This window comes from Juglans microcarpa x Juglans regia, chromosome 2S (assembly GCF_004785595.1).
Source record: "Juglans microcarpa x Juglans regia isolate MS1-56 chromosome 2S, Jm3101_v1.0, whole genome shotgun sequence".
Lineage (NCBI taxonomy): Eukaryota > Viridiplantae > Streptophyta > Magnoliopsida > Fagales > Juglandaceae > Juglans > Juglans microcarpa x Juglans regia.
The window spans coordinates 27,489,271-27,514,380 of record NC_054597.1 but is presented as its reverse complement, the minus strand read 5'-3'; the positions used below and the strand labels follow the sequence as shown (position 1 = coordinate 27,514,380).

Below are 25,110 nucleotides of genomic sequence, written 5' to 3'. Positions count from 1 at the left end.
CTATCATTGCTACTTTTCAAATAACCATGATTAATCATAAAAGTCTCAAAACACTTATACCATTGCCTCAGAGATTGCTTCAAACCATATAATGATTTTTCAATTTGCACACATGATCTTATTTACCTTCAACAATGAATTCCTCTGGTTGATGCATATAAATGGTCGCCTCAAACTCACCATGTGAAAAAGCTATTTTAACATCAAGTTGTTATAGCTCAAGATCAAACAAAGCAACCATGGCAAGCAACATGCGAATTGAACTGTGTTTCAAAATTAGAGAGAAAACTTCATTGAAGTCCCACCTTTTCTCTGATTATAGCCCTTTACAACTAAATATGCCTTGTACCTTGCATCTGCAACATCTTGGATTTTTCTTTTCTCTTAAAGACCCATTTGCAACCCACAATCTTTGTCTTCTTAGGCAACTTAACCAAATCTCAAGTTTGGTTCTTATGAAGAGAATCAACCTCTTCAGTCATCACTGTGTACCACACTGTGTAGACTCATTACTTTTGACAGCTTCTGAATAAGTGGAGGGCTTCTGACCATCAATGTCCTTTGCCGTAGCAAGTGCATATATCACCATGTTTGCATAAGCATATCTCTGCGGTGGCTTGATCTGCCTCATCTATCTATTAGTAACTATATTGTAGTCTTACTCACCTTGTGCGCCACTATCAGAATCAGAATCAGAATCATCAGCTATAACATGATCTTAAGTGCCACTTGGCACCCCTTGTGAAACTTCGACTTGCAACTCCACCTCTCAACAAATCTCCACCTTAGCTTGAATTCCGTCAAGTCTAACCAAAATCCATCAAACAAATAACCAACCCCTCCACCAAATCTCTTAAGGGAATCACAAATCCCAAACACCAATCAAGTCGTTTGGGCTTGTACACTGGAACTCGCTTTGTCATCATATCCATTGGATTCTCAGTATTAGCAATTTGCTTAATTTCTATTACACCCTCTGTAACAACCTCCCAAAGAAAATGATACATGACATTAATGTGCTTGGTTCTTTTATGATACATTTGATTTTTGGTCAAATATATTGCATTTTGGCTGTCACAAAACACTAAAATTCCATCTTGCTTTAGTTCCAAATCACTGATTAGACCTTTCAACCAAATGGCTTCCTTCACAACCACTGCTGTTCTTATATATTCTGCTTCTATAGTTGATAAAGTAACAGTTGATTGTAGTGTTGCTTTCCAACTAATAGTAGAACCACACAAAGTAAAAACATGCACAGTCAATGATCTTCTCTTATCTAAGTCTCCAGCATAATCAAAATTAATATAACCAACAACCCTAGAACGGAAATATGTTTCTCTATCAAAGATTAAGCCAAAATTTGAAATCCCTTTCAAATACCTAAGTATTCATTTCATAGTTTGTCAATGAGCTTTACCCAAATTAGCCATGTATCTGTTAACAATGCTCACTGCTTGTGAAATGTTTGGATGAACACAAATAATTGCATACATAATATTGCCCACTACATTGGAATTTGGAACACTAGCCATGAATGGTTTCTCCTCGTCTGTCTAAGGAGATAGGGATGTTGAAAGTTTAAAATATGTAGCAAGTGGTGTACTTACTGGTTTGGAATTAGACATTCCAAATCTCTCAAGAACTTTCTCATGTACTTTGCTTGGGACAAGTACAATTTTCGACTTTTCTATCTCTCTGGATCTCCATCTCCAAAATCTTCTTTGCAGTACCTAAATTTTACTTTTCAAACTCATTACTGAGTTGGGTTTTCAACAAGCTAACATTAGACATGTCTTTGGCAGCAATAAACATATCATCAACATAAAGTATCAAATAAATGAAAGACTCATCAGACAAATGCATGTGGTAGACACAACTATCATAGCTACTCCTCAAATAACCATGATCAATCATAAAAGAATCAAAACGCTTATACCATCACCTCAGAGACTACTTCAAACCATACAATAATTTCTTCAATCTGCGTACATGATCTTCTTTACATTCAACAATGAACTACATTCAACAATGAACCCCTCTGATTGATGCATGTAAATGGTTTTTTCAGCTCACCATGCAAGAGCGCTATTTTAACATTAAGTTGTTGTAGCTCATGCCACCATAGTACGTAACACTCTGATTGAGCTGTATTTCACAACTAGAGAGAAAAATTCATTGAAGTCCACACCTTCTCTCTGACTGTACCCTTTTGCAACTAAGCATGCCTTGTACCTTGCATCTGCAACACCCTGGATTCCTTTTTTTCTATTGAAAACCCATTTACAACCAACAATCTTGGTCTTCTTAGGCAACTTAATCAAATCACAGGTTTGGTTATTGTGAACAGACTCAATCTCTTCAGTCATTGCTACGCATCAATGTGTAGACTACTTACTATTGACAACTTTTGAATAACTAGAAGACTCCTAACCAACAATGCCCTCTGTCGTAATAGGTGCATACATCACCATGTCTATATGAGCATATCTATGAGGTAGTTTGATCTGCCTCCTCTGTCTACCAGTAGCTATACTGTAGTCTTGCTCACCTTGTGTGCCACTATCAAAATCAGAATCATGCTCATTAGCAATAGCATGATCTTGGCTAGACAAACTTCAACCTGCAACTCCACCTTCTTGCCATTACCATGCTCTTCACCTGTAGACACTGTAAACTACTTTTTCGGATTAAGCATGGATTGTCATCAAATACAACATCCCAGCTTATTACAAATTTGGGTGATTTAGGATCAGTACACCACAACCTGAATTATTTCACCCCACTGGCATATCCAATGAATATGTCATTCTTTGCCCTTAGCTCAAGTTTTCCTTCATTAACATGAAAATATGTAGGACAACAAAAAATTCTCAAATTTAAATAATCAGCAGGAGTACCAGACCATGCCTCATTTGGAGTTTTCAATTCAATAGTTTTGGCTAGAGAGCGATTAACCAAATAGCAAGTTGTATGATTGCTTTAGCCCAAAAATCTTTATATAAGCCTACATTCAAAACGATATTACGGGCTCTCTCCAAGAGAGTATTATTTATCCGTTCAGCTACTTCATTTTGTTGTGGAGTGTGTCTAACTGTACGGTGTCTAACAATACCTTCATTTTTGTAGAATTTATCAAACTCATCTCCACAAAATTTCATTTCATTCTTAGTTCGAAGTTGCTTTACCTTCTTACCTGTCTGATTTTCAATCAAAGCCTTCCACTGTTTAAAGTCAACAAATACATCGCTATTTTGTTTTAGAAAATAAACTCAAATATTTCTTGAATAATCATTAATAAATGTAAGTAAATTCTGAGTACCACATTTTGATGGAACAGGAGATGAACCTCAAAGATCTTAATGAATATAGTCCACACTACTTTTGGTTATGTGAACACTTATAGTAAACTGAACTCTGATCACACAACAGACCATGTTTACTCAAAATAGACATCCCATTTTCACTCATATGACCTAAACACATGTGTCACAAATGGGTAGTGTTTGAGTCTAGATCATCTGAAACAGACACTGCAGCTGCACCTATCACTGTATTGCTTTGAAGAAAATAAAGATCATTAGTCTTATCTCCTTTCATTACAATCATGGAGCCCTTATTGACTCTAATAGCTCCACCTTCACTTGTGTGCCAAAAACCCAGAGAATCTAGAGTGCCCAAAGAAATAAGATTTTTTTTTCAAATCTGGGATATGTCGAATGTTAGATAAAGTTATGATAATCCCATCAAATATCTTAATCCTAACTGAACCAATCCCATTAGTTTTATAGGCCATATCATTCCCCATCAGAATGAAACCGATGTTGACTAGTTTATAGGAAGTGAACCAGTCTCTCTTGGGACACATAAAAAGTACAAGCTGAGTCCATAACCCAATTGTCACCAAAGCAACTATTAGGGCCACTAATTGCTAAGACAATATGTGAGCCGTTAGACTTATCATCTGCAATGCTAACGACATTAGAGGAACTAGTACTTTCCTCTTGATTCTTCAGTCTAGGACACTCATTTTTGTAATGACCAAATTTGTGACAGTAATGACACTTAACATTTTTCTTGTTAAACTTTGACTGTAAACTACCCCTAGATTTACACCTACTCTTCTCTAAATTCCTTTCATTGGATCTACTCCTACTAGAGGAACCCTTACAAATAAACCACTAGCTTGATTATCTACGCTCTTCAAATTCAAATTAGTTCTCAATTCCTTAGAATTCAAAGTAGATTTCACATCTATAAAGAAAATAGTATATTTACCGTATAATAATGAATTTACAAAATTATCAAACGACATAGGCAACGAACACAAAACAATTAAGACTTGATATTCTTCTTCAAGCTTAATGTCAATATTCCTCATATCCATAATAATTTTATTAAATTCATTTAGGTGTTCTGAGATAGGAGTACCTTCCTTCATTTTGAGCAAGTATAATCGTTGCTTCAGATACAAACGGTTTGTGAGCGACTTCTTCATATACAGGCTCTTAAGTTTCTTCCACAGACCAACAACGGTCTCCTCATTAGCAATCTCTTGCAAAACTTCATCTGATAGTGATAACAGAATAACACTATGTGATTTCTCTTATTCTTCTCTTGTCAAGACAGGAGAATCATCTGACATCTTCTCATCCAAGACCTTTGAAAAACATTATTATCGTAGTAGAATGCAATGAAATATCTTCTCTCTCTCTCTCTCTCTCTCTCTCTCTCTCCCTATTTCTGTATTCTAGCTACTTAAAAATACAATACAATGAAAATTAAGCATGTATTTATATTAAAATGACGCAAAACCTTATTTTACAAACAAACAGTCGCTCAAGCGAGACTCAAGCGAACATTAGGTCTGGCACTCACTCGAGCTAAGTGTCGAGAGAGTATTGATCGAACTTTTTTTCTGGATCTCATTAGAGCTGAGTGTCGAGCAAGAGTTGAGCGAACAATCTGTAAGGGTCCCGTTCAAGCTGACTATCAAGCAACTGTCGATCTAACAATTTGCCTGAAACTTTGCTCGAGCAGCAGGGCAACTACTTAAGCGAATAACCTGGAGTGATGATTTTTCAATGGGGATCAAGCCACACTCAACACTATGGATGTCAACACAAGTACTCCTTAAACAAGCAAATGGGGTGATCCCATTCTTAAGCTTTTCAGAGAATAAAAAGGAAACTAGCTAGGAAGGTCAAAGTTAGAGTGAAAGGTATATATTTGATTGATTGAATCATGTACATATATATATCCATGTAGCTTCAACTATCTTAGGTTGTAATCGAGCCGAGTCGAGCCGGTATTTGGCTTGCCAAGCTCGACTCAACTCAAAAAGTCCGAGCTCGAGATTTTTTATTTAATCTTTGTTTAAGCTCAACTCGGTAAGCTAAATTCTCAACTCGAGCTCGAGTTGAGCCGACTCGAGTTTTTTATTTATTTATTTATTTTTGAATACAATTTAATAGTTAATAAATTAGATAAATAAAAAATAAAAAATCTAATATTGAATTTGTAAAACTAATAAGGATTATAAGGTTTTAAAAATTTATAAATAATTAATATCTAACTAGTTGATATTTATCCATAATAACAATATATTATATACCTAAATAAATTATTAATACATACACATAATATGATATCATATATCTATTTCATATATGGTTCCCATATACTAGTATATGAAATTATTAAATCTTATCGATTAATTATTGTACAAATTATAAAATATAGTTATGAAGTATATTCAATATATAGGCATAAGTAATTAGGTTATATATTATATATTTAATTTTAAAAGTGCTATGCTTATATTATTAGCTAATACATACATATATATTTCTATGTATATATACATAAGTGAATGTATATATTTATCAATGTATGAATGAGCTTTATTCGAGTTGAGCTAACGAGTTGACTTGAGCATAAACGAGTAGGCCTCAATGAGTCTTAGACGAGTCGAGTCGAGTTTTGTTGGGTATGTGTCATTTACTAATCGAACGGGTATCTCCTTTCACAGGCAAGCTTTTTTTTCACCAGTCAAGTTTGATTTGAGTTTAACCAGGCGAGTACCGAGCGGGCTATCAAATAGACTAGTTCATTTACAGCTCTAATCATCTACACATTTGTTTCCTTTCGGCGTATGAAGTTTTCATATATTAATCTGAGATCTTGATCATGAGAATATGTTGAAAATATTTTAAATATTACGCATTGGCCTACAAGGCCTTTTTAGCAAAGACAAGCATGCAAAAGGATGCACAAGATCTCGTAAAAAATGCAACAAGTGCCAAAACTCTTCAAAAATGCGAAAGGAGTTTGCAAAAAGGGTTGCAAGATCTTCACCGGCCTTCACACAATAAGGGGTCGATATTATCTGAATCCTTACTCAAAGAAAGAAACAAATGAAGTTTGTTACAGTAGTTACTGATTACATCACCAAATAAGTGGAGGTTGAATTACCTGCATATATGCTACTCATGTGACAAAGAAGAATATCTAAAATTTGTTCCAAGAATCCATTGGAATTGAAGTAGTAGGGTTTATATACCCGGATCCATAACTAGATCCGGGCAGATAATCGCCTGAATTCACTCAGATTTTTGAGTTTCGTACTAAAAAAAAAAAAAAAAAAAATTGGTCCAAATGCACACCCCTATGAAGTAGTAATAATAGTGTAGATGAATTATCTAGTGGGCCATGAGACGGCCATATTAATCTAGGAAAGAACTCTAAAGAACTTGTAGTGAATTGTCAAGTCCTACAAGACTTAAAGACTCGTTTGGTTATACAGATGAGATAAAATGAGATAAAATGAAAGTTAAATAAAATATTGTTAGAATATAATTTTTTAATATAATTTTTATTTTGAAATTTGAAAAAATTGAGTTGTCTATTATATTTTATGTGAAAATTTAAAAAAATTGTAATAATTAAATGAGATGAGATGAAATGAGATGATTTGTATAACCAAACGAATCTTAAAGTAAAATTAGTTCAGTTAAGAGATTCGGTTTTATGGTTAGTCACAACCATTTCCACACAAGATCGAGTTGAGGGTAACCTAAGATCCAACCGGAAAAGCCCATACAAAGTAGGCAGTTTTGATTGCCCAAAGACCTTGAGACTTTGGATTTCAAAGTGCTTCATCACCTATATTAGAATGCCACTTTTAAAAACGAGAGAAGCAATTTTGCTTTCGTATTGATCATTAGGGGTGTTCATCTGGGTTCCGACCCAGGAACCCGGGTAAACCTGGACCGGAACCCGGATTTCAAACCCGGGCCGGAACCCGAGCCGGATTGATCCGGGTCAGACCCGGGCCGGAACCCGGATGGATCCGAGTTTTTGAAACCCAGAAATCTGGGTTCCGAGTTGTACCCAGCTTTTTTTTTTTTCCCAGTAAAAGCCTTTATTTGATTAAAAATATTTCTGTTCTAAAAGCTCAATTAGCAAAACACAAAACTTCAAATATGATGAGAATGGATTCTTTTCTTTTTTTTTTTTTTTTTTCCAAATACACCCACACTAACAAATATTTTGTAGAGTTTTCATTCAAATACATATCCATAGATAGCCACTTCTCTTAGCAAAATTAATAAACAAGAACATACAATAAAAATCTTGCCCAACTTTCTAGTTTTTTATATTTGAGAAGACATATATGTACCATATAACTATCTTAATTAACCTAATAACAACATAGTGCATGGTGACTTTGTATATATTAAAGCATTAACCACTTATAGTGCATGCCAATATAAAACCGAAAGGCCATGCAACTCTCATCAACATTAATATATAGAGAGTTTCTCTAGCTCCTCATTTAAGATCAAAGAGGAGTTTGCTGAGGTTGTGGCTTGCACTGACTAAAAGGCATTTTCTTCTAAACTTCACCATGATGACGAAATTCTTTTTTTTTTCCTGTTGGGTTGATCGCAAGGTACCAGTTTCTGAGAAAAAAAAAAAAAAAAAAAAGAAAAAGAAAAAGAAAGTCTTCAGAGTTCAACATCAATATATGCATTAAGGTAAAGGTACGGTAGGAAAACAAGTTAGCAGGATATGAGAAGAACAACGAAACAAACAAATGCCATGTCCTTGTTTTCCCTACCTTGATGCTCTTTCTCAATAGTTGCCTATGATGCTCATACAATAGAATGGAAACCAAACCATGTTGGATTCACATGGCTAAGAGTGATTCTTTTTTATTATTAGAAATATCATCTCCTTTGAATCCACCGCATTTACCTACCCTGCAATTGCCCATCTCCGTGCCACAGCTGGACTATTATCCATTTACTACTCAATGTGCAGAATGCAGAGAGAGAGTGCAGTAATGTCTAGTACATACCCCATACTAAGTAATCCTAAGGATAAAAATCTCAAGTGCTTAAATACCACACAGTAATCATCACAAGGGCCTGAGTCTAGATCCTCAAAGGAATCATCATCATCATCACCATCAAACTTTTCCTAAAAATATGTTGGAACCCAAAGGCCCCATTTTTTTTTTCCAAACTCTACCCTGAACACAACTAATTTAAAAAAAAAAATCTAGAAATATATATGTTATCAGATATAACAGATCTTCCAAATAATAATAACCGACGGCTTTAGCATTTTGTAGCTAAATAGATCTAAACAGATACTCCTCAAACATTCAAATAGATCGACCATAAAAATACTCCTCAAACATTCAAACATTCTCAAAAAAAAAAAAAAAAAATCCAAAATCAACAAAGAGAGAACAAAACATACCCAAACAGAAATCCGTTCTAATATCTTGGATCCCAAGCTCAAGCACTTCCACCATTCGGCATCGCAGATAGTAGAGAGAGAGATAAAGCAGATGAGAGAGTGATTTCAGGAGGGACTAGGGCATCGCAGACGCAGACGCAGACCCAGACGTAGACGCAGGCACAGAGCAGAGCGAGAGAGAGAGTAGATGAGAGAAAGGAATCGAGGGGAGGGAGGCGTAGGGCATCGCACTTCGCAGAGGAGGGGGAGAGAGAGAGAGAGAGAGTTGAGTGTGATTCGGAGGGGGGGCTAGGGTTTTCGATGGTTTTATATGTAAACCAGGGTACCGAGTTTAAAACCGGTATCCGGGTGTCAAAAACCGCATCCAGGCCGGATGGGCCCGGGTTTTAAAAAGCTGGTACCGGCCAGGGTGTATTCCGGGCCGGAACCCGATTATCCTGGTTCCGGACCGGGCCGGGAAAAAATCCGGCCTGGATGAACAGTCTTACTGATCAAGTGTACTGCTTGATTTTTATTTTTTTTTTCTTTTGTGTACTTGGTGATTTAAAAATTGATTTTAGGTGTATTGATATATTTTTTTAAATATTTAAATATATTAAAAAAATGTGAATAGAAAAAAAAAAGTAAAAACAACTGGCGGTAAGACTGAGTGCCGCTCTTTAAAAAATACTATATCTAGTATTTTATCGAGTAGTTGTATATAAAAAAAACTCAAAATTACTTATCACCTAAGAACGTGCTTGAGATGCTACGTGTGGTTTGGATTCGAAGATGAGTTGAAATGTATTGTGAATAGTAGTAAAATTTGTGAGTTAAAATTGATGAATAGTAGTGAGATAAGTTAAGATGAATTGAAATGAGTTGAGATGACTTGCGAATACAAACCGGGCTAAATGTCTCAAAACTAGACTTGTTACCTGTTCTATATGGGCTTCTAGTTGCCCTCTTCACACCTCGCCCTAGCCTGAGGTAGGTGGCCACCTTATTCGTTTTGCTCATTCTTGTTTACTGGATGAAAAATGTTACGATTGGGTACCGATATATATATTTTTTTATTTAGTGATTAAAGAAGTATTTTTTAGTGATATTGTGAATTTTTTTGAAAAAAAATATATTTAAGAATATAAAAAAAATGAATGAAAATAAAATTGTTCTCTCGAGACGGGTCTCGTACTACATCCTCGGCACTGCTCTTATTGGACATATAGATTTTTCAATCTCCCACTAGTAGATCAGAACCATAATTAAGATCAAAACACAAAAAAATAAGATTCAAAACGCGAAACAAAGATGTAACTTGAAAGAACAAATCCGACACAATAACACAAAAAAAGATCAAAGTGAGAATGCAAATCTAGCTCGATCTAGAAGACTGATCTCTAGCAAAAGAGACTTGAGGCCATGGTCATAGCCATGGGTTTTGCATAGTTCTATTGAGGAGGAGGAGGAGGAGGAGGAATTGATGGGCAATTGGGATAAGAGAGAAGTGAGGAGAGAAAGTAAAATATCTTTCCAGATGTTCGGAAATACGGGGTGGATTGTCTGTTCCCCTAGCAATCCTCAACATCACTCGATGTGTTCTTTTTTTCGACTCTTCTCGTATGCTTTTTTTTTTTTTTAAGGAATGCTTGATGTTTAAATAATGGAAAACGCTAGTCTGCCGCCCATAATGTACCGCTCGGTTTGATCGCTTGGTCAAATTTATTTATTTTTTTATTTTATTGAATGATGAAGTAAGTGATTTTAAATGTAGTGGTATATTTTTTTTATTTTTTAAAAATATTTAAATATATTAAAAAAATATGAAAAGAAAAATGAAAGGAAAAAAAAAATTAAAAATGCTGTGCGGTACACTTGAGCGGGCTACTCTGGACGGCAGAGTAGCCCGACTCTTAAATAATTGTCAATTTTACAAAAATAATATTAAAAAGTTATATTATAACAATATTTTATTTAATTTTTAATTTTCATCTCATCTGTATAACTAAACAAGACCTTACTATTTCTAAACTAACGTGGCAACCAACATACATTAGTAAGGCTGCGTTTGGATATTGAAATGAGTTAAATTGAGTTGAGATGATAAAATATTGTTAGAATATTATTTTTAATATTATTAATATTTTAGAATTTAAAAAAATTATAATGATGAGTTGAGATGTGTTTAGATTCCAAACATATCCTAAGTGTTACCTAATCCATACTGTAAGGGAATCGGGAGTGTTCAATAATTTTCCCATAAGCAAATATATGCATGAAAAATGATATAATAACAATTATATCACAATCTATTTATAATTAAATGTTAAATAATTATTTTTTTCATGTATTTTAAACTGTTGCTAGTACAATATGTATATATATATATATATATTTTACAGTAAAAACAAATCTACTTTCATTAATGCTTAACCATACAATAATTTTGAATGAGAGTGAAAGGAAATAATTTTTTAATGTAAAGTTGCAGATAAACTGTAGAGTAGCACTTGGTGTTTATGATTTGAGTAATGTTATATATGGTTTTGGAGTGTATAAGTATTGTGTATTTATTTTAAAAAAAAGTGAGATTTATTGTTAAAAAATTAATTTTTTTCATATTAGTTCTGTATTTATTTATTTTTTATTGCATGACATTTATGCAATTACGGTTATAACTATTATTTTTCTTATCATTTTACCCATATTCGCATGGCATACAGTCTCTAAATAGAAATTACTCATACAAACTCATATAATTATGCTATAAAAAAATTAAAATTATAATAATATCAATTTTTTTAAATGAAAAAGGCATGCATATATAGTCCCGGAATGCAAATAGAGTACTGAGTGGGACTGCGCATGCGAGTAATTCAACCTTATATATACGTAGACAGCAATATCCACCCTTTTCCCGCCTAATCAGAAGGTTCTGATTTCGCACAGAACACTGCTTGAGAGCCTTCTTGGACACTCTTGTTTCTATCTGAGCCGTCGTCGTCGTCTTCGTCGCGAAACGATCCGAACGGTCCATTGCAATGGTAGTTTAATCATTCCCTCTAAACCCCAATTTAATCTCTCGTCTCTACTATTTTGCCTTGGTATATCTGATCCTGACCATGCCATCAGATCCGTATCTTCTACCTATGTTACTTGTTTTGACTTAATATTTTCTTCTCTTGTCTTCTTTTTTTTTTTTTTTTTTTTTTTTTGGGGGGGGGGGGGGGGTGGTTGTGGTCGGGCGGATGAGTATATTTTCAATTTTTTGAGCTTTTCGTGAAATTTTTTTAATATATTGTAGATTATGGTCTGTGAGATTCAATTATAAATCTATAAACCCTAGCGTTGATTCCTCGGCTCATGCATTACTGCTCTGTTTGGTTACTCGCAGAGGAATGCAGCAATTTTTTTTTAATTTGTTTGAGTCTGTTAGAAGTATAATTAAGATTAAATTTGAAGTGAAATTGACAAATTTTCTCGGACTACCAAACATAGGCGTACAGAATTACATTGTTTTAAGTTATGGATGCATTTAAAATTAAGTGTGTTATAAATGGAAGAATAACTGAGAAAAATGAGAGCGCCCCTTCCCTATCTGTGAAAACGATTATCATTTTCAGGACTACATATATTTAGCATGTCATTTACAATTTTTTTCTGTTGGTTCTACCTTTTTTCCCCTCAACATATTGCTATAGCTTGTTATTTTGCTAGCCATGATTTCTTATTTGCATAACAATGCTTGATTCTTGTTGTAGTCTAAGAAACGGGGTCTTTCATTGGAAGAGAAGCGTGAGAAGATGCTTCAAATATTCTATGAATCTCAAGACTTCTTCCTTGTGAGTACACTGGATTGCTTTTTTAGTCGAGTATGCAGTACTGTTTCTTTCTTTCATGTTTTCGTAGCCTTATGGAAAATATCTATACTAAAAAAGATGACCATCAAAGGATGGAAAGTTTGTGTTTATTAAGTTGACTTATGAACTTATTCGTTGTATCATTTGATCGCCTTAGTTTCAAGCTTTGGTTCCACAAGGGTATTCTTACATTCTCTTTCAACTAAATTGTTGAATTATATACCATTACGTGGAAAACTGCAACATTTATATGCTTTCTTGATGATTTCAGCTTAAGGAGCTTGAGAAGTTGGGCCCCAGGAAAGGGGTGATTACTCAGTCTGTGAAAGATGTCGTCCAAAGTTTAGTGGATGATGACCTTGTTTCAAAAGACAAGATAGGAACCTCCGTAAGTAAACATTTTTAGAGGGGATGTTAAAACTGAAGTTTCATATCTTTGCGTATGTAGCTCTGTTGTAGAGATATCATGTGTGCACAAGCGAATTTTGCAGACGAAGTTGTTCTATACAACTGTCAATGATAATTTTATTTCGTCAGTAACTATCAAATGATATTACAATATTACATAGACAATTTATCCCATCATTTTAGAGTGCTAATAATTTTGAAATACCAGGTGTATTTTTGGAGCCTTCCTAGCTGTGCTGGAAATCAGGTGAGGATTTAATTGCTGTATTTGTTAACCTCAATTTTGGTGCTTTGAATTGGTGTCCCATATTCTAATACATGTTGATGTAACAAATTCATTGAACTTTGCCGATACTTTTGACCAGCTTAGGAATGTGTATCGCAAACTTGAATCTGATCTCCAAAGCAGTAAGAAGCGGCTTGCGGAACTAGTTGACCAATGTGATGCATTAAAGAAGGGACGAGAGGAATCTGTAAGTCCATTTCATCTCATTCTTAAAAGGGCAAGGATGGAGTGTCATGTCCTTGTATCTGACTAGAAAGCTTTACCAGGATGAACGTGAGAAGGCCTTAGCTGAGCTAAAAGCCATAGAGAAAAAGCATAATATGCTGAAGGTTGGATTGGATCCTGTTCCTTTGTAATGACTAATGCATCAAGAAACATGTATTTTTTTATTCAAGCTTGTGATTACAAGTCTTTTACATTATCAGGATGAGATGTGTCAGTATGCAGATAATGATCCAGCTGCTTTTGAAGCAATGAGTTAAGAAATTCTTATAATCCCAGTTGATACAAAAACAGTATATTTTTAACTTTATCAAATCTAGGAATTGACTTAACTGATGATATTGTGTACTGATCGTTTTAAAAATTTAACGGCAGAGGATGCAATTGAAGTGGCCCATGCAGCAGCTAACAGATGGACAGGTTTACCTTCTACGCCTATGTTTTCTCCCTTGTTTTTTCTTTTTTGTTTTCTTACTTGGATGTTTTTGGTTCCTATAGATTGTGAACTTTAACTGCAACTTTTTGTTTTTATTTTTATGGGCTAAAACTCCACAGATAACATCTTCACACTGCGGCAATGGTGTTCAAACAACTTTCCCCAGGCCAAAGAACAGCTTGAAAACATGTATAAGGAGGTACATTGCCTGATTTCTTCATTATGCATATTGTGTATTTGCAAACGGTACAGATAAATAAAACACCTCGTTGCCACTTAGGTGTTGGATGGTGTTGTTCATTGTTTGTGGGCTTGTTTCCTCAAATCGTGTTAGTTCGTGCAATAAGCTTATATAGCCATGATACCTACTAACTACCCACAGTGTTTGGGCATCCACATTTTTTACTAGCTTTTTTTCATAAAGGAAAAAAGAAAGACTGGAGCCAACTCCAATATATGTCTCTCGGATTGCATGAATGCATCCTACATGTCAACCTAAAAGAAAACCCAGTAAATCTTTTTTTTGTAATGAAGATCAGGCACCTTTGTGTTCTGGTCATTCCCCATAAATTGGACTAAAACCTTTTTTTTTTTTTTTTTTTTTTTTTTTTTTAAGGATAATAACTTTTTCCATAATTGGGGAGAGCAATAGCATGTGCTTAAGACCAGTAGCCTTATTTGGTGAGTTTCTCTTCTCTCCTTTCTGATGTATTTGCTATTAAATCTAATTGCAGGTTGGAATATCTGACGATTTCGACTATCTGGAGCTATCAGCAGTTCCACTAAGCTGAGGTGGTGATTAGATGCTTGAGGAATTCTAACTCCTAAAGCTATGGGAGTTATGGCTTATATTTTCTTTTGACGAGTTTCTCACAACTAGAATGCAGATTGACATCCAGCCTTGTGACAGTTTCCCAAATGAGTGCTGCTGTTCTGCTTAATGCTTTATGAAATCAGAATGTTGAGCTAAAAATAGGTTTTGATGCTCGAAAAAATAGTGTCCGATTCCCGTGTCGCAGAACTATTCTGTGGAGGATTTTTGATTAAATGGGAAATCTCTTGTTTCCGATGGCAGCTTCTTTTCTCATTTGCTCTCTAACCTTAATAAAAAAAGGAAATGAGCTTAATTTTAAGATCTTGATATGCCCACAACCTCTAAACAGCATCTGTTGCAAATTCTTTTCCATAATGGTATTGATTAATACATGTTGTGTTCATGCCAGCTCATTGCTAAGTTAACATCGAGCTGCCCAGTCCCAACTTTCTATTATTCTTTGCTGTTGCTTTAATAGACATCAAAGATAATATCGAGCTGTCCCTAACTCGTTTGTTTTCGTAATTTATCTCATCTAATTATTACAATTTTTTCAACTTTTCATATAAAATAAATAATTTAATTTTTTCAAATTTTAAAATAAAAATAATATTAAAAAATATATTTTAATAATATTTTTTTTAATTTTTAATTTTATTCTCAATTTATATCATCTGTCAAAATAAATGAGGTTAAACTTAAAGCCCTTCGTCCCTCTTGAATTCTGAGACGAGGTAAAACTTAACGCCCTTCGTCCCTCTTGAATTCTGAGACCAGGCCAAAGCAACGACCAAGTAGTCTGTTGTATATTTAAATTTTTCTTTATTTTTTTACCCATGTGGCCGTATTAAAGTAAAAAGGAGGTGTCTTTCGTTGTAAGAGGTCTTGTCTCTGTAGACAGCTCGACAATGCGTGGAGAGTGAACGTGCACCCACATATGCCGGTACACATGGAATAATCTAAAGACCCAAAATATATGGGTCTAAAAGCCTTGTTTTATAACAGCAATTATAAGCCAGATTGGCCTTCTATTTAATGAAGATTCTCCCAGCCCGAAGACTTTTGCCTCTCTCTCTCTCTCTATCTCTCTCTCTCTCTCTTCCTCTTTATAAATGCTAAAGGCAAATCAAATCAAACACATTGAAGTGCTGAAGGAGTTCTGGTTTTTTAAGTCATATATAGAAGAAAGAAATCCCAAATAGGAGTTTTAGATTCAATTACAATGGAGATGTTGAGGGTTCAGTTGCTAGTAATGGCCTCTTTTGCACTTGTATTATTGACAATGGGGATGCCTTCCATCCATGCCCAGAGCCTTGCACCTGCGCCTGGCCCTTCATGTCGTGGTCTGCTCCCTCCCTTTCTGTCACACACACTGCAAATACATGTTATTAAGAAGGGGATTGAATTGTTCATAGTTTCTTTTTGGGTGGTGTTTGTAAAGCAGTCTGATATGGTTGGTTATGGATGTTAATTTTGCAGGGGTAGCATTAGCAATTGACCAAGGAATTGCGTACGTGCTGATGGCTGTTGCTCTGCTACTTACGTATATGATTCATTGAGAACTCTTCAATCTCATGCTTGCAACCTATTCTTTCATCTTGTATTACCATTTGTGTACACCCCTATTCTTTCCAATTTGAAGATTCTTTTTTTTTCCTTCTTCTTTTCCCATCCTTTTCTGTGAATCTCTCTCTCTCTCTCCCTCCATTTGTTTTTTTTTTTTTTTTCCAATTATTATTTTTTTTCCACTTCTATGTTACCCCGTCGTTACTCATTAGTCATCACCCATTTGTGCGTTTTCAAAGTCCCACCATAATTGAAAACCTGTACTATTCTTTTTTTTCTTCTAAGAACCGACAGTCAATTTTGCGTGCATTTCAAATATCTGAATGTAATCCAACTTAGAGCATTGGAATCGGTCTAACTAAAGTTATTTCTAAAATTTAGCTAAAATTACACGTCTTGTATAAAATCAAAATTATTCAAGATATAACCTTATATTAGCCAAAAAAATAATATTTTTTTAATTTTTCTTTTCATATTTTATAATTACACTAACTATATATTAATTAATAATTTAACTTTTAATTAATTTATTGTTTCCCAACTATTTGATTTTTTTTTTCAACCTAATTATCCAACATATATCACATCTACAATTCTTGTGAGCAATGTCTTTGTCTTCTAATAGCAACTCATACTCGTTCATCATGTCCAATAAAACTTAGTGCAAATATGAAAATTTTGTATCATGCTAATCTGTAAAAATCTGTATCATAATAATTTGGAAAAATCCTCTTTTTTTGATTTCCTCTTAAGGGAGAAATGCAAGCATAAAACCTATAATCAAATACGAGAGAGGGAGGGTGAGAGAGAGAGAGAGAGAGGAGAGGGTTGAGCAGTAAAAATTTTGGAATAAAAAATTCCTTTTGATATGAACAGTAACTCACAAACTTGAAAAAAAATTTGGAATTACTGTAGCTCAAAAGTGGAGTTGAGGAGTTTTGACTACTCCAATTCCGACCATTTCAGTTATAGTTAGGCAAAATTTGGAGATACACTGATATTTGACTAAGTCAATGCTCGTGCTCTTAAAATGTATTATGCAGATCTCTCTCCAAAGTCTTTTTTTTCCATATTACTAGTTGAGAATAGCACATGCAATGCATGCGCTTAACTCTCCACTCGATAAATGTGTCAAATTTAATTGAGTAAATAAATGCTAAAAAATTATAATATGCATGTCTAGAATGGTCTAACAAGAACCCATGACAAAGTGAAAAACTATAGTCTAATAGGATGGAAAAATGCAATAGCACGGAAAAAAAATATGACGGAAAAATGCAATAGAACAGAAAATGCAACGGGATGAAAAAATTAAGATAGGACGAAAAAATGCAACAAGACGGAAAAATACCATAGGCGACAAAATGTGACAAGATGAAAAAATGAAAATATAACTGAAAAATGCAACATAACAGAGAAATGAAGATAGTACTGAAAAATGGGATAGGACTGAAAAATGCTAGAGGACGAAAAAATAAAGATAGGACCGTAAAAGTCAGAGTATGGAAAAAATGCAAAATGACGGACAAATAAAGATGCGAAGAAAAAACAATAAATGAAAAAAATTACACAGGATAGAAAAATGCTATAGAACGGAAAAATGAAGATTGGATGGAAAGAAAGGAGATAAGACTGAAAAAATGCAATAGGTCGGAAAGAGAAGATGGGACGAGAAATGGAAATAGGACCAAAAAATGAAGATAAGATAGACAACTGCAATCAAACGGGCAAATGAAGATAAAACGGAAAATGCAACAAGACAGGGAATGCAAGCACTTTCGCTTTCCACTTTGCTCACTAGGTTGGTGAACACTTTGAAACCTAGGGTGCTTGCCTAATGTATGAGCACTTTGCCTTCCAAAGTGATCACCTGGGGTATAAGCACTTTGCTTCTTCTGGTGCTCGATCGGGATTCGAGCAATTTGGCTTTAGCAGTGCTTACCTTGGTGCGAGTACTTCGCCTTCTTTTGGGGTGCTTGCCTTAAGTGCAAGCACTTTGCCTCCCGAGTACTGGCCTAGGTTGCTTGTCTAGGTTCAAGTACTTTGCTTCATGTGGTGCTTGCTTGAGATACGAGCACTTCGCCTCACAGGAGTTCTAATTTGGAGTACAAGCACTTTGTTTCTTGTGGTGTTCAACCGAGGTACAAGCACTTTGCCTTTAGCAGTGCTTGCCTTGGGTACAAGCACATTGCATGTTTGAGAGCCAAGCTTCCACATGATCCCACTTTGCTTACCCCTAGGTTTGAGCACTCGATGCTCACCCTAGGTTCGAATACTTGTGAGATTGTTTGATCGAGGGTCGTTCTTTGCATATTCGGGAGTCGAGTTCCCACGTGATCCCACTTTACTTGCCTCAGGGTTTGAGCCCTTGGGCCCCGTTTGGTTGATAGACTTAACTGAGATTAACTCAGTTCAGTCTAATTTTAAGCTGAGTCTAACATCCAAACACTCAATTCTCAAATTACTAAACTCATCTCAACTCAAAACATTTTTACACGTGGAATCCACAACATTTTTCAATTCAACACTTTTTTACACGCGTGACCCACAACCTTTTTCAACTTCCCATAAATATATCTAAATTTATCTTAACATCTAAACACATTTAAACTCATCTTAAGTAGACCCTACAAAACTCACTTCACCATCTCAACTCACTACTATTCATAAAGAACTCAACTCAACATCCAAACGCAGCCTTTGTGTTTGCCCCAGGGTCTGAACACTGATAAAAATTGATTGGATCACGTGGTCCTCTCCTTGCCCCCATGCTCGCCTGACCATAGGAACAAAGGTAAGCGAAGTGCTCAAAACATCGGCGGGCTCAGCGACAAGACAAAAGGTTGCATGTAAGAAAGGGACTTGCTAAAATAACAAGACAAAATAACAAGACAAAAGGCTGAACATAAAGAAGGGGCTGATAGCAAGGGTACCGACGCTACATAACACAATGTCACTTATTTATCGCAAATCATAACTATTAAAGTAATCAACACACAGTTTTTAGTCTGAACAACCACAAGAAAAACACGAATTTTGAGACTAAACTTGCTCTTTATCATAAATATAGAAATGCCTGACCAACTCTTTAGTTTGAGAAATATTTTATCTACAAAAAGATTTCGCAAAAGTAAAACAACAAATTGATATGATTTGTTTTAGTTCATCAGGTTGCAAAGCTCTTTTATGTATAAAGCAAATCAAATGTATTACATCCCATATCACTTTTCCTATTTCATTCATCTCCTCCACCAATAAAAATGGGAAAGATATAGGTGCTCTTGCCTCATGGAGCGAGAGATAGCATTTCACACACGCAAGAAATACGTGCTGTTAAAGAAGGGGAAATATCAAACAGTCCTATAAACTGCATGTTTGAGTGCCTGGCCAATGCAGAGGCAGATGAGATGGGCTCCTTTTCCAAGAAGTACTACTTGCCACTACGCGTCTTCTAAATGCATAATCTAACCCCCCCAATGTTTAACCTCAATAAATTTTCCCCCTTTTCAAAAAAGCATAATATTCATTCTAGCTAAGCAATAATTCAAGCAAATCCAAGGTTGACAGCAACAAGGTGGTACTTTCTTCATTTTATATATGAATATGGCTCTCAGATGGGTAAGATTCCTTGAATATAATACATGGGAGATATTCAGTAAGCTCTCAGATATGGTCCACAGAATATTGGAAAATGAAAATTTGAAAAAGAAAATAAAAGAAGAGTTGTTTGGAACTTTGGAAGCTCCATAAGGTAGATTACAAATTTCAGAATGGTGACTTTCCTTTTATTTGATGCCACCTTTATATACATTGTCTGCTTACCAATATTCCATACAGAAATCAGAACGCATGAAAGAGTAGTAATCTCCATCAAACAATCAAGCAATCCGTTACATAGACTCCAGACATTAAATACATGAGCAATATCTGCAAAATTCTGACCAATAAACTCACTATTAGAAGCCAAAAGAGAAAAAAATACTTAAAACTGCATACAATGTAGATTTGTTTCAATTGTTATTAGAATGGCCTTTCCAACTTGGAAAAAGTAGCATTGTCTACCACTCGTAGTTCTATTCTAGACTATACAAACTGAACACCAACCAACTACAATACTTCATGCACTACGGAATGAGCAACAGATAATTCAGAAGTATATTTTTTCTTTATGAGTAATTTAGAAGATGTATAATAGAAATTGATATATCATATTACAAGAAAAGTAAAATATGCATTGTCAAAGTGGATGAATCAATTTACTTAAAGAAAAGAAAAAAGTGGATGAATCATATCAGAAGAGAAAAAGGGACCTGCTTAAAGTGCCATCTCAGCCTGTAGTGCAGCCAGTTCATCTTCCTCAGCAGTACGTTTTGGAGTAGGACGGTTTCGTTGCGGACCTGCTGGGGCCTGCACTGGAGCTGCAGGAGCAGTGGTTGCAGGCTGAAGAAGTTGTTCTTCCAGCTCAGCGCCTTCCAGCTCTTCAAGTTCAGCTTCCAATTCATCCTGCAATTACAAAAACATTTAGGTATCGTTTGGATTCGAAGACGAGTTGAGATGAGTTGTAAATAGTAGTGAGATGAGTTATGAATAGTAGTGAGATTTATGAGTTAAAATTGATGAATAATAATGAATAGTAGTGAGATGAGTTGAAATGAGTTGAGATGACTTGCGAATACAAACTGGCCTTTAGACTCTCCAGCAGAAATAACAGGGCTCAAGAAATTGATAAACCAAAGAATGCCCTTTTTTGTAGGGGATTGAAAATGAATCAAGAGATCATTAACCTCATCAAAATCAGCGGCTGCACCAATTGGTGCTGACAATGCTTCCTGAATCTGTTTCATGTTTTCAGTCTGCTCATTGATCTCATCCATGGTCTTGTCCACATCATCAATATTCCTGTTCAATGAGAAGATGGTTGCTATTAGTTCAACCAAGGTGCTACTTTGATTACCACAACAAAAACTTTTAAGCAGAACAGTTAGCTATTTAGTTACATAAATTAGGTCAGAGGCTGTAGTCCTAATATACTTTTTACTTATCAAGTGAGCACCGCAGGAATGACTAGAAACCATTCCAATAATAATCATTTGTGAAAGCTTCATGAAAGTATTTAAGGGGAAGCACGATTCCATTGAGGTTTATGATATACATATAGACAGCTTCTGAGCTAAAATGCAAGTTGCATATTAGACCATGAATTGAAACATAGTCAGGGTCAACAGAGTTGTCCCAAAATGCATAAACAAAGTAGTAGCAATTTAAGAAGGAAATTGAAGGACCAATGCAGAGTAGACCCGGAAAATGCTACATACGTTGCTTTCTGCATTGCCTTCATTGCAGAAGCTCCAGTTCTCAATGCATCTACAGTCTCAGTGGTGGCCTTTGCCCCTTCTAACATTATCATCTGCAACATTGATATACCAGCAATTTCATCCCAACAACAAACATAAAGCAGATCAGGCTCTTCCACCCTCCTCCCTTTCTCTCTCCTTTTTCATACTCTCTAAAAATAACATAACAAGCACACCTGATCATGGATACGCAATTGAAAGTTTCCAAGCTGCTCCACTTGCTGTTCATACAACCTCTTTCTCTTCAAACATTGTATAGCCGCTGCACGACATGATAAGTTAGAATTCCACCATCTAAGAATTAATGAGAAAATGTGAATAATACTGTAAAAAAATCTAGTCATTGAAAATCTAAAATACTAAAATTCAAACATGCCAATGTTTACAAATCTCTAAGAAAAATAGTGACTGTAAACTACAACAGTATTTATTGGAGATCCTCAAAGTGAAGTTCCTCAAACATCATTGGCTTTCAGGGCCAGATACCCGATCATGCATTTTGATTCTAAATCAAATTCCCTTACAGTACAAGAACAGGATCCACATAATAAAACCACAGGAACGTAAAACCAGAAGCACGTGGCTTTAGTGTGCCAAGTCTATCAGCAAGGTAGTAAACTAGTAACGATTCCTATTATATCATTTAGGAAGTCAACTCTTAACTAATTATACTAAAAAAATGCAACTACAACTTCCTTCGCTGGAAAATTAACGGAATTCCGTACATAATAGTTCAAGAAAAAAATCCAACAATAGAAAATTTTAGATTCTACAGATAAACAAGAATGTGCTATCCGAGCATACCCCTTTTGTTCTTTGCTCTGGTGAACTCCTTGGCCTTTTCAACCTCTGCAGCAGCTTTTTTTATAAGTACTTTCTCCTTTTTCTCTAGCATTTCAAGTGTCTACATAGTTCAGGGATCAAAGAGTTCAAACAAATCAGTCATCGATGTTTATTTAAAATAAATGAAAAATTATTAATCAAATACAAAAAAAGCGATAGTGCAAGTGGCAAACCAATCTCACAATTGAAGTGATAATGCACTACCAAAAAAATTTCCGCTTTACCTATGAATCAACCTATTTCTTCAAATTCAATTCAAGAGCCTTACTTGTTGTATGTTAAGCAAAAACCGATAATAAGGGGGTGAACATTAACAAATTTTAATATATTTTTTTCCTCCACAAAATCTGCTATTTTTGAAACAGGCAGAATTGATCACATAGTTCAAATACATAAAAAAAAAAAGCAGTAAATTGTATGAATTCCTTTTTGATGACGAGGACCCTGGAGACCATCCAAACACAATGTGTCTTTTACCAGGTTAGACTATGAAACAATGTAATGTGTCCACATCACACATATCAGGTAAATCATTGGCTTTTCACCAATGGGGATGTGGCCCCTAAAAGTTGTTTGCACCCAAGGGTTTGAACAGCGATGGATCATTGCATAAAACAGAACATTCACTAACCTATTTCTGAGTCTAGGTTTCCCTGGCATCTTCTTGTGAAAAATGTAGAATCAGCTTCATTATCATCTTTGCTACTTAGGAATTCATGCTCTTAATTTATTAATAAGTAAGAATATTCATCTTCTTCAAGTTTTCAGCACTTGATGCAAATCAGTTAACATCTCACAAAATCCATAACAGTTCCTTCAGAAAAAGTAATCAATTTGATGGACGGTAACATCAAACCATAAAATGCTGGAACTAAAGAAAATCTATGTGGGTGCAGTGGGCCCCAGAAGATGGGGCCGCCCATCTGTAAGGATAATGGGCAGATTTTCCAACCATTACTTCAGGCAGGTGGATTCTGAAATGATTTTAGGAAAGACAGACAGGTCAAAACTCAGCCCATTAGTCACCTATCAGCTTGTCTTATTTAATATATAAAAAAATAACGATTTTATTTTGAAAAAACTAAAGTTAAGCAAATTGAAATTTGAGACCCATTTTAAATCTCAGACATTCTCTCTCTTCTTCTTCGCCTTGTGGCTTGTTTGATTTGGCTTACTCGATCTAAATTGTTTGATTTAGGGATTATTTTTGGGGATGATTGATCTTAAATATGAGGTTTTATTTTACAACGGGTGAAGCAGATAATTTTCAACCGGGGGGGGGGGGGGGGGGGGGGGGGGGGGGGGAGGGGGGGGGCACTGGGAGAGAGAGAGAGAGTGAGAATTTTCATGCTCTAGGCGGCGGCATATGAGCAAGGGGTGGACAACGAGCTGGCTCATCCAGGCTGAGCCTTGCCATGGGGGGCAGGGGTAACACTTGTAATCTCTTTGTATTATTAGGGAGTTCCAAGGTACGAAAACGTTGTATATCTATCCTGTTACATTATGCAATAACATTAGAAAGTAGTGTTCATGTAAACAATATCATGGCCACTTTATCTATAATGAGTACTTAATAATTTTCCAATCTATGGTCTTCTATCTCTAAACAAATCTCTCGTCGATAAATACCTACCTTACCACAGTAACTATAATCTGATTCCGTTAAAGAAAAAGCATACATAAATAACCATTCTAACTTACAACATTACGAACAGACAAAAAAAAAAAGTATACGAATAAATCAAATAGTTAATAAATTGGCAATCGCGATCATACCTCGTTTAGTTTGTCTAGCGTGGCTAGAGCATTCGTTTCCTGCTTTGGCTTGCCGAAGATCCGGCTAAACATGGTTGATCCTCACCAATTGAACCACCTCGATCTTCTGCACCACTCAACAAAAGGAAAAAAAAAAAGAAAAAAGAGTAAATAATAATCAACGAGATGGTTCATCTCATCTCGAATAGAACAGAAAAACTAGTAATTCGAGAACTGATCTTTCAAAAGATAAACGGTGCAAGTAAAATTGAAACTTGTGTGATTCAGAGGCGAATCAGAGATTATATTGAAGAGAAAAGGATCATATCTATAAAATTTAGACATGTACTGACCCTTGAAAATTGAGGATAGGAGTTCGAGGGAGATGATTCAGAATGATCGATTAGGGTTTTGGATCGATGAATTATCTGTTAGAGAGAGATTAGTTTCTTCTAGGTTTCTTAAGCGTGTTGGAGATTGAGGGCCAGACGCGGGTGGGAAGCTGCTTTGCCTTTTCTTCACGTCGTTTTCTTTTCTTTTCTGTTTGTTTTTTTCCCCTTTTTTCTCTTGCGCTTGATGGCGAGATGAGATTATATAATTTTATATTCAAATTAAATAAAATATTATTTTTTAATATTATTATTATTTTTAAATTTAAAAAAAATTAAATTATTTATTATAATTTTTATAAAAATTTGAGAAAGTTATAATAATGAGGTGAGATTCTATTTATATATCCAAACTAGAGAGTCAGCCACTTACTACTTCCAAAATTCAAAAAGAAAAATTCTATTTATCACAAACATATAATTTATTAT

At 35.1% G+C, this 25,110-nt stretch overlaps 2 protein-coding genes and 1 long non-coding RNA gene across 4 annotated transcripts; 2 read left to right on the top strand and 1 right to left on the bottom strand.

The window, feature by feature from the left end:
• Nucleotides 1-11,610: 11,610 nt before the first annotated feature.
• Nucleotides 11,611-15,034, top strand: LOC121251531 (meiotic nuclear division protein 1 homolog). The gene is made up of 10 exons (XM_041150802.1): nucleotides 11,611-11,792; nucleotides 12,510-12,590; nucleotides 12,880-12,996; nucleotides 13,225-13,263; nucleotides 13,382-13,489; nucleotides 13,569-13,631; nucleotides 13,728-13,779; nucleotides 13,900-13,944; nucleotides 14,080-14,159; nucleotides 14,695-15,034. The coding sequence occupies exons 1-10, from the start codon at nucleotides 11,790-11,792 to the stop codon at nucleotides 14,749-14,751; spliced, it is 645 nt and encodes a 214-aa protein (XP_041006736.1). The 5' UTR covers nucleotides 11,611-11,789; the 3' UTR covers nucleotides 14,752-15,034.
• Nucleotides 15,035-15,615: 581 nt separating this feature from the next.
• LOC121251529 lies at nucleotides 15,616-16,344 on the top strand. The gene is made up of 2 exons (XR_005938043.1): nucleotides 15,616-16,117; nucleotides 16,254-16,344. It is a non-coding gene; the product is annotated as an uncharacterized LOC121251529 (long non-coding RNA).
• Nucleotides 16,345-19,900: 3,556 nt separating this feature from the next.
• On the bottom strand, nucleotides 19,901-24,861 carry LOC121251528 (vacuolar protein sorting-associated protein 32 homolog 2-like). 2 transcript variants are annotated; one of them, XM_041150801.1, is made up of 8 exons: nucleotides 24,646-24,861; nucleotides 24,314-24,419; nucleotides 22,499-22,598; nucleotides 21,871-21,956; nucleotides 21,656-21,747; nucleotides 21,125-21,239; nucleotides 20,651-20,843; nucleotides 19,901-20,267 (listed from the first exon to the last, which is right to left on the bottom strand). In XM_041150801.1, the coding sequence occupies exons 2-7, from the start codon at nucleotides 24,383-24,385 to the stop codon at nucleotides 20,655-20,657; spliced, it is 654 nt and encodes a 217-aa protein (XP_041006735.1). In that variant the 5' UTR covers nucleotides 24,386-24,419; nucleotides 24,646-24,861; the 3' UTR covers nucleotides 19,901-20,267; nucleotides 20,651-20,654. The 2 variants fall into 2 exon arrangements, with proteins under 2 accessions (XP_041006735.1, XP_041006734.1); XM_041150800.1 differs by having other exon boundaries at nucleotides 19,901-20,277; nucleotides 24,646-24,837.
• Between the last annotated feature and the right edge of the window lie 249 nt (nucleotides 24,862-25,110).